Genomic DNA, 16216 nt, shown 5'->3' on the forward strand with positions numbered 1-16216 from the left:
TATATATATATATGTGTGTGTGTGTCTCTGTGTGTATAAGGGGTGTGGAAAGGAGATACTTGGGAATTTGATGTAACCAACAAAGAAATTAATTTTTAAAAAATAAAAAGGGAAATTGTTTTCCTGCTTTTCAAAAAAAATAGTCTAATATGTACTGAAAAATAATTTTGACTGAATAAGTGTTCTCATCATAAAAAGAATCTCATTGTTGAAACAATCTACTTTTTGAATTATCTAAATGATATATATGTTTACATTTTCATAGTGTGTTTTTTTCCTTACAGATTGGATTTTTGATATTTCTACGGCTGTTTGTTTATCACCTACATGGTAATCTGGAAGGTTTTGAAGAACACTTGTTTAGACTTCAACCATATTTATATGGTAGAATCTCTTTTTACATACTAAAGTTAAAATGGTTTTATATTACATACTAATAAAACCACCATAATTTTATTGAACTATATTTGTTTACGTAGGGGGAAATTGATTTATTAGAACTAATATAAGGCATTTTATTGAAAATATTTAAATTAAAACATAAAGAAATGAAACTTTTTTTAGGAATGTGGGAATGAATGAAAATGTCAAGACAAGGTACTTGTACTTCTCTCTCATCTTTACTTCTTAAGGTCTCTAATTTGTTTTAAAGAATTCCCCTGAGGAAAGGAAAGCCCAATAGGAATGCTTCCCTTGAGGTTTGCAGGCACAACAAACCCTTCTATATGCTGTCAACTATGGTTATCTCCTCCTCCAAAAGGCCTTTTCTGACTCTCACCTCCAGGTTGTTAGTATTTTTTCCTTCTTGAAATTATTTTAAAAAAACCCAACCTATTATAAAAAAAAATAAGTAAATATAGTAATCTGAGTAGGGTCAAAAGGGGGTATTGGTGATTATAAGGTGATTGGAGGAGGAATAAAGGTATGGGAAGGCATATAGGAGATAAAGGAAATGGGGTATGTAGGAGAGGGCAGCTCAAACAGGTTTATTCCCAGAGGCTTGAGACAGAGGATACAGAGAGATAATGAGGGCCAGTAAGAAACGTTTAGGTTTGGCTGGAGAGGTTTTCTTGTTAGTTTCAAACTCTCTTGAGGGAGGAGTCGAGAGGGCCCCTCCCTGCCAGTCAAACTGATGGCTGGAGGAAGTCTTGAAGGTGGGTACTTCCTGTCAAGATGGATACCTGAGTTTTCAAGAAATAAAAGAAAATGATTCCTTCCTCTTGAACCCTTGTCTTAATTTTCAACACAATGATTCACCAGAGGGTTTGAATAGGTAACAAGGGGATTTATTAATACCAGAATTAGTCAGAAGGGAAGAGGGATTTAGGATTTTCTAACTGCTGCTAGGGAGAGGGTGATAGTGGGGGATGGGTCACGGAGAGGTTTAGACTGAGAGAGCCTGTCTCACCCAGTCAGGAAGATTTGACTGCCTTTTAAGAAAAGTCTATCAAACCTAGGGGTAACTTATTTGAGGATACTCTAATTATCTAAAGAAACTAAAACTCACAATGTTAAATCACCAAGCCCTCCCTTCCAACCAGAACCCAAAGGAAAATCAGGGAAGGGGAGGGATGGAGATGGGAGATCATGGAGAGGTCCAGAGAAATGAGATAGGTCCAAATTTCCCCAAAACAAAATAAGCACAGGCCAAGGCCGAAGCAATTAGGCCAAAGCCAAAAGGCCAAAGCAAAAGCCTCCAGCCACAGCAAAAGCCAGAAGGCAAAAGCCTTGTCAGTTGGAACTTCACCTCTATTTATCGCTTTAAGTTCTAACTGACTTTCTGAACATTCTAAGATGTTTAACTGACTTTTTGTGACCATTAGAAATTACAGAAGCAAAAAGTTTCTTTTAGTCACCTTGCATTACACTATATACCTATATATACTTATCTGTCTACTTGTTGTTATCTCCAGCAGGGCAGGGACTTTTTATAAACATATATAAAAATATGTGTGTGTGCACGTATATGTATGGTGTGTGTATGTATTTCCCTAGTGCCTAATGCAATCAATCAATCAACAAGAATTTAAGTGTCTACTATGTGTTAGACACTGTGCTAGTACTGGTCCTAGGCAAAGACCAAAAAGAAATATTTGCTGCTCCCATAGAGATTGTATTCTCTATATGAAGACAATATGAAAATATATGTGTAGTACATACCACTTATTCTTTTAACCCACATTTTGAGTAGTAGATTAGGTCCTCAGATCAACACTGCTTCATCTACCCTCAGAACTCCAGGGATAATCTAGAGATTTTTAGATAATCTTAATGATATGATTTGTGAACTTTCCACCATGATTATCAATTGATTTTTTTGTAAAGCCTATGGCACATCCTCCTGTAAATTTATGCAAAGCCCAGGAGAAATTAAGCTCAAGTTTAAAGAATGCAAGACAGATCTTATTTGCTGGAAGTCCTTTGCTTCCCTTCATGAGGATGGCATTTTCATGAAGTGCCCCTTAGGCATGCTGAATCTTTTCTTCTGGGTTTCATAGAATTTTGAAATTATCCTTTCTTAGTGTGTCTAGTTTGTCCTTGGTTTCAGATACAGACACTGCTGTCAGCCACTCATTTTCCAGATATTCTCCTAGGATGACGATGAAAAAGTTCAAATCCTCTGACTTTACAAGTTTCCAAGGTCATTTTCCATTCAAAGAGAAGTAGAGAAGACTGAAGCTTGCTTCTTCCTCTTTTCTTTTTTTATTTTAAACATTTATTAATATTTATATTTTAGAACAGTTAACATGGTTACATGATTTATGCTCTTACTTTCCCCTTCACCCCCCGACTTCCCCCCTCCCATGGCCAATATGCATTTCCACTGGTTTTAACATGTGTCATTAATCAAGACCTATTTCTAAATTGTCGATAGTTGCATTGGTGTGGTACATTCGATCCCCAATCATGTCCTCATCAACCCATGTATTCAAGCAGTTGATTTTCTTCTGTGTTTCTTCTCCTGCTGTTCTTCCTCTGAATGTGGGTGGCGTTCGTTTCCATAAATCCCTCAGAATTGTCCTGGCTCATTGCATTGCTGCTAGTACAGAAGTCTATTACATTCTATTTTACCACAGTATATCAGTCTCTGAATACAGTGTTCTTCTGGCTCTGCTCCTTTCACTCTGCATCAATTCCTGGAGGTCTTTCCAATTCACATGGAATTCCTCCAGTTTATTATTCCTTTGAGCACAATAGTATTCCATCACCAGCATATACCACAATTTGTTCAGCCATTCCCCAATTGAAGGGCATGCCCTCATTTTCCAGTTTTTTGCCACCACAAAAAGCACAGCTATAAATATTTTCGTGCAAGTCTGTTTATCTATGATCTCTTTGGGGTACAATCCCAACAATGGTATAGCTGGATCAAAGGGCAGGCATTCTTTTATAGCTTTTTTTATAGTTCCAAATTGCCAGCCAGAATGGTTGGATCAGTTCACAGCTCCACCAGCAAAGCATTAATGTCCCAATTTTGCCACATCCCCTCCAGCATTCATTACTCTCCCCTTCTTTCATTTTAGCCATTCTGCTAGGTGTGAGGTGATACCTCAGAGTTGTTTTGATTTGCATTTCTCTAATTATTAGAGATTTAGAACGGTTTCTCATGTGGTTATTGATAGTTTCAATTTCTTTACCAGAAAATTGCCTATTCATGTCTCTTGCCCATTTATCAATTGGGGAATGGCTTGATTTTTTATACAATTGATTTAACTGCTTATATATTTGAGTAATTAGACCCTTGTCAGAGTTTTTTGTTATGAAGATTTTTTCCCAGTTTGTTTCCCTTCTGATCTTGGCTACATTGTTTTGGTTTGCACAAAAGCTTTTTAGTTTTCTCTAACTCTTGCTTGGTTTTAAAATCTTTCCTTTCCCAGAGATCTGACAAGTATACTATTCTGTGTTCACTTAACTTATTTATAGTTTCCCTCTTTATATTCAAGTCATTCACCCATTCTGAATTTACCTTGGTGTAGGGTGTGAGATGTTGATCTAAACCTAAACTTTCCCATATTGTTTTCCAAATTTCCCAACAGTTTTTGTCAAATAGTGGATTTTTGTCCCAAAAATTGGGCTCTTTGGGTTTATCATGTACTGTCATGCTAACGTCACTTACCCCAAGTCTATTCCACTGATCCTCCCTTCTGTCTCTTAGCCAGTACCATATTGTTTTGATGACTGCTGCTTTATAGTATAGTTTAATATCTGGTACTGCTAGGCCTCCTTCCTTCACATTTTTTTTTCATTATTTCCCTTGATATTCTTCTTCTTTTGTTATTCCAAATGAACTTTGTTATAGTTTTTCCTAATTCAGTGAAAAAGTTTTTTGGTAGTTTGATAGGTATGGCACTAAATAGGTAAATTAATTTGGGTAGTATGGTCATTTTTATGATGTTAGCTCGTCCTACCCATGAGCAGTCAATGTTTTTCCAATTGTTTAGATCTAGTTTTAATCGTTTGGAAAGTGTTTTTTAGTTGTTTTCGTATAATTCCTGTGTGTTTTTTTTAAACCCTTACCTTCCATCTTGGAGTCAATACTATGTATTGGCTTCAAGGCAGAAGAATGGTAAGGGTAGGCAATGGGGGTCAAGTGACTTGCCCAGGGTCACACAGCTAGGAAGTGTCTGAGGCCAGATTTGAACCTAGGACCTCCTGTCTCTAGGCCTGGTTCTCAATTCACTGAGCTACCCAGCTGCCCCCAATCCTGTGTTTGTTTTGGTAGATAGATTCCTAAGTATTTTATATTATCGAGGGTGATTTTAAATGGTGTTTCTCTGTCTACCTCTTGCTGCTCTAATGTGTTGGAAATATATAGAAATGCTGATGATTTATGTGCATTTATTTTGTATCCTGCAACTTTGCTAAAGTTGTTGATTATTTCTACAAGCTTCTTAGTTGATTCTCTAGGATTTTTTAAGTAGACCATCATATCATCTACAAAGAGTGATAGCTTAGTCTCCTCATTGCCTATTTTAATACCCTCAATTTCTTTTTCTTCTCTAATTGCTACTGCTAGTGTTTCTAGGACAATGTTAAATAATAGAGGAGATAATGGGCATCCTTGTTTTACTCCTGATCTTATTGGAAAGGCTTCTAACTTATCCCCATTGCATATGATGCTTGTTGATGGTTTTAGGTATATACTGTTTATTGTTTTTGGGAAAGGACCTTCTATTCCTATACTTTCCAGTGTTTTCAATAGGAATGGGTGCTGTATTTTGTCAAAAGCTTTTTCAGCATCTATTGAGATAATCATGTGATTTTTGTTTGTTTGTTGATATGTGGATGGTGTTCCTAATGTTGAACCATCCTTGCATTCCTGGTATAAATCCCACCTGATCATGTTGGATGATCCTCTTGATTACTTGCTGGAGTCTCTTTGCTAGTATTCTATTTAGGATTTTTCCATCTATGTTCATTAGGGAGATTGGTCTGTAGTTTTCTTTCTCTGTTTTTGATCTCCCTGGCTTTGGAATCAGTACCATATATGTGTCATAAAAGGAATTTGGTAGGACTCCTTCTTTGCATATTATATAAAATAATTTGTGTAGAATTAGGATTAATTGCTCTTTGAATGTCTGATAGAATTCACAATTCTATCAGGCCCTGGAGGTTTTTTTTCTTAGGGAGTTCTTTGATAGCTTGTTTAATTCCTTTTTCTGATATGGGATGATTTAGGTATTCTATTTCTTCTGCTCTTAATCTAGGCAATTTGTATTTTTGTAAATATTCATCCATATCTCTTAGATTGCTATATTCATTACCACATAATTGGGCGAAATAGTTTTTAATGATTGCCTTAATTTCCCCTTCATTAGAGATGAGGTCTCCCTTTTCATCTTTGATACTGTCAATTTGGTTTTCTTCTTTCCTTTTTTTATTAGATTGACCAGTACTTTGTCTATTTTATCTGTTTTTTCAAAATACCAGCTTCTAGTCTTATTTATTAATTCAATAGTTCTTTTACTTCCAATTTTATTAATTTCTCCCTTGATTTTTAATATTTCTAATTTAGTTTTCATCTGGGGATTTTTAATTTGCTTGCTTTCTAATTTTTTAAGTTGCTTGCCCAATTCATTAATCTCTGCCCTCCCTAGTTTTTTAATATATGCACTCAAGGATATAAATTTCCCCCTGAGTACTGCCTTGGTTGCATCTCACAGAGATTGGTAGGATGTCTCATCATTGTCATTCTCTTCAATGAAATTGTTGATTGTTTCTATGATTTCTTCTTTGACTAGCTGGTTTTAGAGGATCATATTATTTAATTTCTAATTAGTTTTTGATTTGCCTGTCCAGTTGCCCTTACTAATTATAATTTTATTGCATTATGATCTGAGAAAGTTACATTTATTATTTCTACTCTTTTGCATTTGTTTGCAATGATTCTATGCCCTATTACATGGTCAATCTTTGTGAATGTACCATGTGCTGCTGAAAAGAAGGTGTATTCCTTCTTGTCCCTATTTATTTTTCTCCACATATCAATTAAATCTAATTTTTCTAAGACTTCATTCACATCTCTTACCTCTTTCTTATTTATTTTTTGGTTTGATTTATCTAGATCTGAAAGAGGAATATTTACATCTCCCACTGGTGTGGTTTTACTATCTATTTCCTTCTTTAGCTCTGCCAGTTTCTCCTTTATGAATTTGGATGCTATACCACTTGGTGCATACATATTGAGCGGTGTTATTTCCTCATTGTTTATACTGCCTTTAATCAGGATGTAATGACCTTCCCTGTCTTTTTTAATTATATCTATTTTTACTTTGGCTTTGTCAGAAATCACAATAGCCACTCCAGCCTTCTTTTTCTCATTTGATGCCCAAAATATTTTGCTCAAGCCCTGAATCTTAAGCTTGTGTATGTCCACCTGCCTCATATGTGTTTCTTGTAGACAACATATTGTAGGATTTTGGTTTCTAATCCACTCTGCTATTTGCTTCCATTTTATGAGCGAATTCATCCCATTCACATTCAGAGTTATAATTATCAGTTGTGCATTCTATGACATTTTCTTATCCTCCCCTATTCCTACCCCTTCTTCTTAACCTATTTCCTTTTAAACCAGTGGTTTGCTTTAAGCCAGTATCCATTTTCCCCTCCCTTGATTAACTTCCCTTTCTACCCCCTCCCTTATTATTCCCGTCTTTTTATTTTTAAAGGCCTATTGAATTCTCTCCCCCTTCTTCTCCCCTCCCTTTTTTGACCTCCCCACTCCCCTGCTCCCCTTGTTTTATCCCTTCTAACTTTCTCAGTAGGGTTAGATAGAGTTTTATATCCCAATAGATATAACTATTCTTCCCTCTCAGGGTTAATTACACTGAGAGTAAGGTATAAATGTTACCTCTTAGTGCTCTCTTCCTCTCCTTCTTATAATAGTATTCATCCCTTCCCCTTCCAATGCCCTCTTTGTGTGTAATAGAATATACTATTTTTCTCATTCCTTCATGATTCTCTTTGTGTCCTCTACTATTCATCCCCCTCTTTTCTTCCCACCCATATTATCTTAGACCATTTAGTATTCCAACCCCTCTCTAGGAATAATTCTTCTAATTATTATAATAGTGGATGCTATAATGGTGAACAGAGTTCTCTACAGAGAATTATACATAACATTTCCCCACATAGGAGTACCAATAATTAGGTTATTCATGGTTGTTCATCAAAAAATATTGCTGTTACTGAGTTTGCACTGTTCTTAATGGTTCTGCTCATTTCACTTTAAATTAGTTCATGTAAATCTTTACAGTTTTTTCTAAAATCATCCTGATCATCATTTCTGATAGCACAATAGTATTCCACTATAATCATATACCACAACTTCTTCAGCCATTCCCCAACTGATAAGACAGCCCTTCAATTTCTAATTCTTTGCCACCACAAAAAGAGCTACAGTACTTTCCCTTCTGTTTCTTATTTACCTTTTCATGTTTCTCTTGATTTTTGTGGTTGGGATATCGAACTTTCCATTTAGTCCTGGTCTTTTCTGTGCAAAAGCTTGGAAATTTTCTGTCTTGTTGAATGCCCAAACTTTCCCTGGAAGAATATAATCAGTTTTGATGGGTAGGTGATCCTTGGTTGTAAACCCAGTTCTCTTGCCTTTCTGAATATCATATTCGAAGCCTTGCAGTCTTTTAGTGTGGAGGCTGCCAGATCCTGTGTGATCCTAATTGGTGCTCTTTGATATCTGAATTGTCTCTTTCTCGCTTCTTGTAAAATTTTTTTCTTTTAGTTGGAAGCTCTTGAATTTGGCTATTATATTCCTGGGGGTTGTCTTTTCAGGATCTATTGTAGAGGGTGATCTATGGATCCTTTCACTGTCTATATTGCCCTCTTGTTGTAGAATTTCAGGGCAATTTTGCTGAATAATTTCTTGAAGTATGGAGTCCAAATTTCTATTAATTTCTGGTTTTTCAGGAAGACCAATGATTCTCAGATTGTCTCTTCTAGACCTGTTTTCTTGATCTCTCAGTTTCTCATTGAGATATTTCATGTTTCCTTGTATTTTATCAGTCATTTGACTTTGTTTTATTTGTTCTTGCTGTCTTGATAGATCATTAGCTTCTACTTGCCCAATTCTTGTCTTTAGAGACTGGTTTTCTGCTATAAGCTTTTGATTTTCCTTTTCAGTTTGGTCTGACCTGTTTTCCAGCTGTTTGATTTTGGTCTCCAATTTGCTTATTAATTCTTTTGATTTGGGGGCATCTTTTTCTAATTGCCCAATTCTAGCCTTTAGAGACTGGTTTTCCTTTTTAATCTGGTCATTTCTGGTCTTTGATTTACTTGCCTCTGATCCCCAATTTGAACTCTTCAAGACCTTGTGACCCGTTTTCATTGTTTTGGGAAGGTTTGGATATGGTTACTTGTGTGTTCTCCTAAGTTTTTTCCTCTGTTGGCTGGATTTTTTCTTTGTAAAAGTTGTCAAGTGTTATAGGTTTTTTCTTCTTCATTTTTCTCTTCTGGTTTTCATGATGATTTTGGCTTGCCATTGTAAGCTGAGTGCCCTCTCAGCTTTATGCTCACGCCCAGGATCTATCTGTGCTCTTTAAACTCCTGAGGTCTCAGGTCTAGTTGTTTTGGGATAAGCCTCCTGGTGGTCTCCTTGCACGTTCTTCTGCCTGAAGCTCCTTTAACAGTCTCAGGGAGCTGCTTCTGCAGTCAAGCACCTCTCTGCAGTGGGTCCCCACTCAAGGTCTGCTCCTGCACTCAGAATCAGCCCCTTCGTCTGCGCCCCAGTCCTCGCTTTAATCCTTGCCTCAGCCTGGGCCTGTGTCAGCCCCTTTGCCTGCGCCTGGGCTCAGGGTCTAGGCTCAGGGTCTGTGCTCAGAGTCCATGAGTTCCTCAGCCTCCCGGGGGGGTCCAAAGTCTTGCTGCTCCCAGGAACAAGCCTAGTGAGCTGCCAATGACCCAATGGGTACTCCAAACCTGCTCCGACTCCCATGAGCTGGCTTTGGCACTTTAGGTGGTGTGGGGTGGGGGAGGAGGTTCCTCCACTCGTGTTTTTGTGGGAGCTGTTTCACTCCTTTATAGCATGGAAATGCCCCGTTTCCACATACCTTCAATGCTGCGCCCTGTTGTGGGGTCCCTTCTTTCCTCTGGATTTCTTTTTATGTCTTCTTGAGGAGTCCTATACAAGCAGTTGCTTTTTACTCTGCTGCCATCTTAACCCGGAACCCTCTTCATCATCAGCTTCTTCCTCCTTTCTTAAGTGATCCCCTTTTAGGTTCTTTTGAACCACTTTCTCCTTTATACTTTTGCAAATTCAAACCAGTTGATTGTTTTATGCAACCTTCACAGGCAATGGCCAGATTTCTTCAACTAACAATATACTTTCTTTACAACAGATTCCACTTCATCCTAAATTTACCAAAGACTTTTTGCCTCTACTCTAATGCCTTTGATTGATTTTTTTGTTTACTTGCTTGATTCCGTAGAGATATTCTCACCTGGTTATAGTAGCAGAGTTATCTTGTTAACATTTGATTTCATAAGCTATTCCATTGATTTACTATTCTTCTTAACCAGTATCAGATTGGTTATATTGTCATAGCATTATTATTGTCATAATATTGTTTGAGATCTAGTATGACTAGGCCTCCTTTTTTGATTTTTTTTTCATTGATTCTCTGATATTTTTGACTTTTTTTCTAATATAAAGTTTGTTATTTTTTCTAGTTCTAGGAAATAATTTTTGGGTAATTTGATTATTATGGCATTGAATAAGTAAATCAATTTAGGCAAGACTGTCATTTTATTATATTGGCTTGGCCTATTCATAAGCAATTAATATTTTTCCCAGTTATTTGGGTCTGACTTTTGTGAATCTATCTGATCCTGGGACTTTTATTTTAGGAAAATTTTTGACGTTTAACTGATTTTTGTTCTGTGATGGGGTCATTCTGTTTCCTCTTTTGTTAATCTGGGAAGCTTATGCTTTTATAAATATTCATCTTTTTCTCTAAGGTTGCCAGATTTTTTGAGAAATAATTAGACAAAATAATTCCCAATAATTCTTCTTCATTGATTGTGATTTCATCTTTTTCATTTTTGATACTGGTAATTTGGTTTTCTTCTTTCCTTTTTTGAATCAAATTAGCCGATGGTTTTATCTTTTTTATTAAATTTTTCATAAATTATGCTCTTTGTCTAATTTATTAGTTCAGTGGTTTTCTTACTTTCTATTTTTACTTATCTCTCCTTTGATTTTCAGAATTTCTGAATTGGGGATTTTTAATTTGTTTAAGTATTTTTAAGTTGCATGCCCAGTTCATTGATCTGCTCTTTTATATGTAAGATTTAGATGGAAGATATGTAGATTTTTAGATGTATCTATTTTAGATGGAGTTATAAATTTCTTCATAAGTATAGTTTTGGCTGTATCCCATAAATTTTGGTATGTTATCTCCTTATTATGTTTTCTTTAATGAATTTATTGTTTCTATGATTTTGTTCTTTGGACCATTCATTACTTTGATAAGATTAGTAATAATTTATTAATAATGAGTCAATTTTTAATATTTCTTTCTGCTATTCATTATCAAAGGTAATTTATATTGTATTATGTTCTAAAAAGAATGCATTTACTCTACCTGCTTTTCTACATTTGGTTGTGAGATTTTTGTGCCTTATTAATATGATCAGTTTTGGTGAAGGTTCCATGTATTGCTGAAAAAAGGGTACATTCTTTTCTGTTCCTATTTACTTTTTTGGGAGGTCTATAATATCTGACTTTTCTAAAGTTTTATTTATTCGCTTAACTTCTTTTTTTCTTTATTCTTTTTTTGGATTCATCTAATTCTGGAAGGATACATTTGAAGATATTTTATATTATTGTTTCTTTCAGGAGGTGATCAGAGGATTCTTTCAATTTCTATTTTCCCTTCTTATTTGAGAATACCCTAATGATTTCTTATAACATGTTTCTAGGCTTTTTTTGAAAATTATAGCTTTCAGGTATTTTTATGACTTAAATTATCTCTTCTGCATCTATTTTCTAGGTCAGTTATTTTTCTAGTAAGGTATTTTAGATTTTCTATTTTTTGATTGTTTTGATTCTGCCTTATTGTTTCTTGATGTCTTATGGAGTCATTAGCTCTCATTTATTCAATTCTAATTTTAGGGAGTTATTTTCTTCCTTGAGCTTTTGTATTTCTCTTTCCATTTGTCCATCCTAATCTTTAGGAAATTGTTTTCTTCAGTGTTTTTATTTTGGCCTCCATTTCTATTTGGCCAATTATAGTTTCCAAGTTGTTGAATCTTCTATTATTTATTTTAATATTTCATCTTTTAACTTCTTTTCAAGTTCTTTCAAGAGGTCTTTTGGGGCCTATTTTTCTTTTTCATTTATCTTTGATATATTGTTGTCCTCTTCTGAGATTATATTTTGATCTTCCCAGGCACTAAACTAAGCTCAGATTAGGTTTTTTCTTTGCTTTTTACTCATTTTTCCAGATATTACTTTTTTCTACCTTCATTACCTTTTCTATCTGTTGAGATTCTGCTCCATTTCTGGGGGAGACAGGAGGGGGGAGAACTGTTCTAAGCTTGCAGTGTAGCCTTCTCTGGTACTTGGGTAAGTCCAGCTATCTTTGAATCTCTCAGTGTGCACTTTCAAAGAGTGGACTGGCTTCCTTATTATGGGGAGACTTACAGCAATATTTTCAACTGTATTCTGCTCTCTCTGCTTTCAGTTTCCTTATAGTCTACTGTGTTGGACTGTTCCTCTATTCTGAGTGTTTGTTACCTCAGGCCACATGGAAGCATACAAGTCTAGTCTTGGGCTGCTCCCTGTCTGCTATTTCATTGTTTCAGACCACTTGGCAGTGAGCAAGGCTGCTTCTTTCCTGGCTACCTTCTTGCCTCAGGCCTTATGGAGGAGCTTTGGGCCAGTTTGTACTCTGCAAGATCACCTCAAAGCAGCATTCATTAGGCTACTCTCCCCTCTCACTCCATTGAGAGGCACTTTCGTTTGTTTTTAAGATGCTTTATTTTCTATTTTTATGTGTTTGGAGGATTTGGGCCAACTGAGCTACCATCTAAGTTCTCAGCATATATAACTCCTTGCTAATACTTTAAAAGGGTTGGGGAGACTAGATGATTGACTATTGATCCCCACCCTTAAATAAATACATATAGAATATATACGAAATGAATACAAATTAGTTTTGGGAGGTAGGGCATCAGGATCCAGGGGCATATGAAGTGTCTTCATATAGAAGATTGTCCTTGAGCTGAGTCTTGAGGAAAGCAAGAGATTCTAAGATATGGAAACAAGGAGGGGTAGAGAATGCATATAAGACATGAGGGCAGGAGATGCAGTGTGCTATGTGGGGAACTGCAAGAAAGCCAATTAGGATAGGACTGCAGGAAAGTAAGGAATTTCTAGTAAACCTGAAAAGGTAGATTGTATGAAGGTTGCAAAAAGCTTTGAATTACGAGGGGAAGATGGATTGGGGAGGGAAAAGACCATTCTTGAGGCTATTGCAATAATCCAGGTGATGGGGGCCTAGATTAAGAGGATGGCTTTGTGAATAGTGAGAAAAAAATATATGTGAGAAATGTTACAAAAGCAGGAATAAAACGATTTAGCAAATGATTGGGTAGATAAGGTTAGTAATCAAGGAGGACTAACAATGCCTGGTTTAGTGTGTATGTGTGTGTGTGTGTGTGTGTGTGTGTGTGTGTGTGTGTCTGTGTGTCTGTGTGTCTGTGATTTCAATGAATAGGGAGCTACAGGTGAGGAAACACCCTGTAGGTCCTTTTGCACATGATGGGAACTTGACAAATGTTTACTGAATTAGAATGGCTTTACCTCCCACCAGTCCAAATCTGTTATCCTCTTCTTTGTTTTATATAACAATATCTTGGGGAGCCCCAACTATATTATTTCTACGCTATCTCTAAGCCAGCTTCCTTACCTACCTAAGGGGTAATTCTGCCCTGATGCCCGCTGGCCAATAGGTAAGTTCGTCTGGGTTGCCAGATCTTGAGTAGCCTCAGTCACACTGCTTACTTCATTTCAATTTATTCAGTAGTTTGCTTCACCTCTACACCATCTGTCTTGTTTCTGTTAAGTATTCTCTTCTTATATATCCCTGCCCTCAGGGATTAAAAAAAACTGGATTGGGTTTGTCAGTCATATAATAATATATATAATATTTTATATGTGTCTTCATGTATCTATTACTTATTATTAATTATTGCCTTCATTAATTATTAATTGGTTGCCTTCATACATTATTGAGTAATAACTATATTTAACTTGCCATTTAGTCATAATGAACTAGCTGCATTACTTTTGACTTATTTTCATTGCATTATTATATTATCACAAAGATTCAAAAATAGTTTTCTAAATATTAATTGAAAATGCTATGGTTCTTTCAAATTTTAAGTACTAAAATTAAATATAGTAAAATAAGTAAAAGGAAGATATAATTAAATATAAAATAATAATGATGTTTTATACATGGTTTTTTTATACAATAGCACTTAATTTTTGTGAATTCACCTACTACAAGTATCCCAACATACTTTTAAGTACGAATTTTATAAGGAAGACTGGTGAAATCATATGCAATCCAAAAAAGCTGCCTGAAGCACCTGAAATCTCTATTACAAAGGAGAAGGATCTGGGTTATCCTGACTTGGTGGGTAAATATCTAATGAAACAGAATATTATTATGATTTTAAAAACATGCTTGATTTTTAGTAAGGATTTTTAAAGACAGTTTTCCATTGGTCTATTAAGGGATAAACAGCATAGCTATTATTATATAGTGATCCAAAATAAAGATAATGTGTATATTTTCTAGAATTTCTTTAGCTGAATAATTAATATAGTTACTGGTGACATAATGACGAATGAAAGAATGAACAAAACTTGTTAAGAGCTTAATGCATTAAGCACTACTCTAAGCACTTTTATTACAAATGTAAAGACCTAGGCTTATAAAGGCTATCCACAGTTGGTGTTCCACTTATCTTTGTGTGGAGGCCATGGGTTGAGATACTGAGAAGAAACATAAGCATTCAAGGATAACAAATAAGGCAGTTTATTATCCAGAAACATGCAAGCATTCAGTTTATTAGCCTTTGAGTCCCATGAGCAAGGACAAGCATGAGTTCTGACTTGGTGCACAGTAGGTGTATAACCTATTTGATTTGGAAGCTTTGGATTTTAGCAATAACACTTTTGGAAATTTTCATTTTGTGGTTTCTTTTAGGAAGTTTCTATTTTCACTTCTAAAAGACCAGGGCAATTTCCCTGCCATGATTTCTTGAAACATAATATCTAGACGTCTTTTATTTCATTGTATTTAGATTGTCCATTGGTTGTTAAATGATCTCTCATTGATCTATTTTTCAATTAGTTGTTTTTTTTTTAAATTTTAAACATTTATTAATATTCATTTTAACATGGTTACATGATTCATGCTCCTACTTTCCCCTTCATCGCCCGCTTTCCCTCCACTCATGGCCAACACACATTTCCAATGGTTTTATCATGTGAACTTGATGAAGACCTATTTTTAAATTGTTGGTAGTTGCATTGGTGTGGTAGTTTCGAGTACACATCCTCAATCATGTCCACCCCAACACATGCATTCAAGCAGCTGTTTTTCTTATATGTTTCCTCTCCTGCAGTCCTTCCTCTGGATGTGGGTAGCGTTCTTTACCATAAATCCCTCAGAATTGTCCTGGGTCTTTGTATTGCTGCTGGTACAGAAGTCCATTACATTCAATTTTACCACAGTATATCAGTCTCTGTGTACAATGTTCTTCTGGCTCTGCTCCTATTGCTCTGCATCAGTTCCTGGAGGTCCTTCCAGCTCACATGGAACTTCTCCAGTTTATTATTCCTTTGAGCACAATAGTATTCCATCACCAGCATATACCATCATTTGTTCAGCCATTCCCCAATTGAAGGGCATACCCTCCTTTTCCAGTTTTATGCCACCACAAAAAGCACAGCTATAAATATTTTCATACAAGTCTGTTTATCTATGGTCTCTTTGGGGTACAAACCCAACAATGGTATAGCTGGATCAAAGGGCAGGCAGTCTTTTATAGCCCTTTGAGCATAGTTCCAAATTGCCAGTCAGAATGGTTGGATCAGTTCACAACTCCACCAACAATGCATTAATGTCCCAATTTTGTCACATCCACTCCTCCAGCATTCATTACTCTCCCCTTCTTTCATTTTAGCCAATCTGCTAGGTGTGAGGTGATACCTCAGAGTTGTTTTGATTTGCATTTCTCTAATTATTAGAGATTTAGAGCATTTGCTCATGTGCTTTTGATTTCTTTACCTGAAAATTACCTATTCATGTCTCTTGCCCATTTATCAATTGGGGAATGGCTTGATTTTTTATACAATTGATTTAACTCCTTGTATATTTGAGTAATTAGACCCCTGTCAGAGTTTTTCGTTATAAAGATTTTTTCCCAATTTGTTGTTTCCCTTCTGATTTTGACTACATTGTTTTTGTTTGTACAAAAACTTTTTAGTTTAATATAATCAAAACCATTTAATTTACATTTTGTAATTTTCTCTAACTCTTGCTTGGTTTTAAAGTCTTTCCTTTCCCAGAGATCTGATAAGTATAGTATTCTGTGTTCACTTAACTTATTTATAGTTTCCCTCTTTATATTCAAGTCATTCACCCATTCTGAATTTATCTTAGTGTAGGGTGTGAGATGTTGATCT

The 16216-nt window shown here is 35.7% G+C and overlaps 1 protein-coding gene across 1 annotated transcript in view; it reads left to right on the forward strand.

Annotated features, from left to right (window-relative positions):
- Positions 1 to 16216, forward strand: part of TMEM232 (transmembrane protein 232) — a 217906-nt gene that overhangs the window by 54727 nt on the left and 146963 nt on the right. Inside the window, exons 5-6 of the mRNA XM_044657626.1 lie at positions 285 to 384; positions 13996 to 14156. Of these exons, the coding sequence (XP_044513561.1) occupies positions 285 to 384; positions 13996 to 14156 (261 nt within the window). The remainder of the gene's footprint in view (positions 1 to 284; positions 385 to 13995; positions 14157 to 16216) is intronic.

The sequence above is a fragment of the Gracilinanus agilis genome, chromosome 1 (genome assembly GCF_016433145.1).
Source record: "Gracilinanus agilis isolate LMUSP501 chromosome 1, AgileGrace, whole genome shotgun sequence".
NCBI classification, from domain to species: domain Eukaryota; kingdom Metazoa; phylum Chordata; class Mammalia; order Didelphimorphia; family Didelphidae; genus Gracilinanus; species Gracilinanus agilis.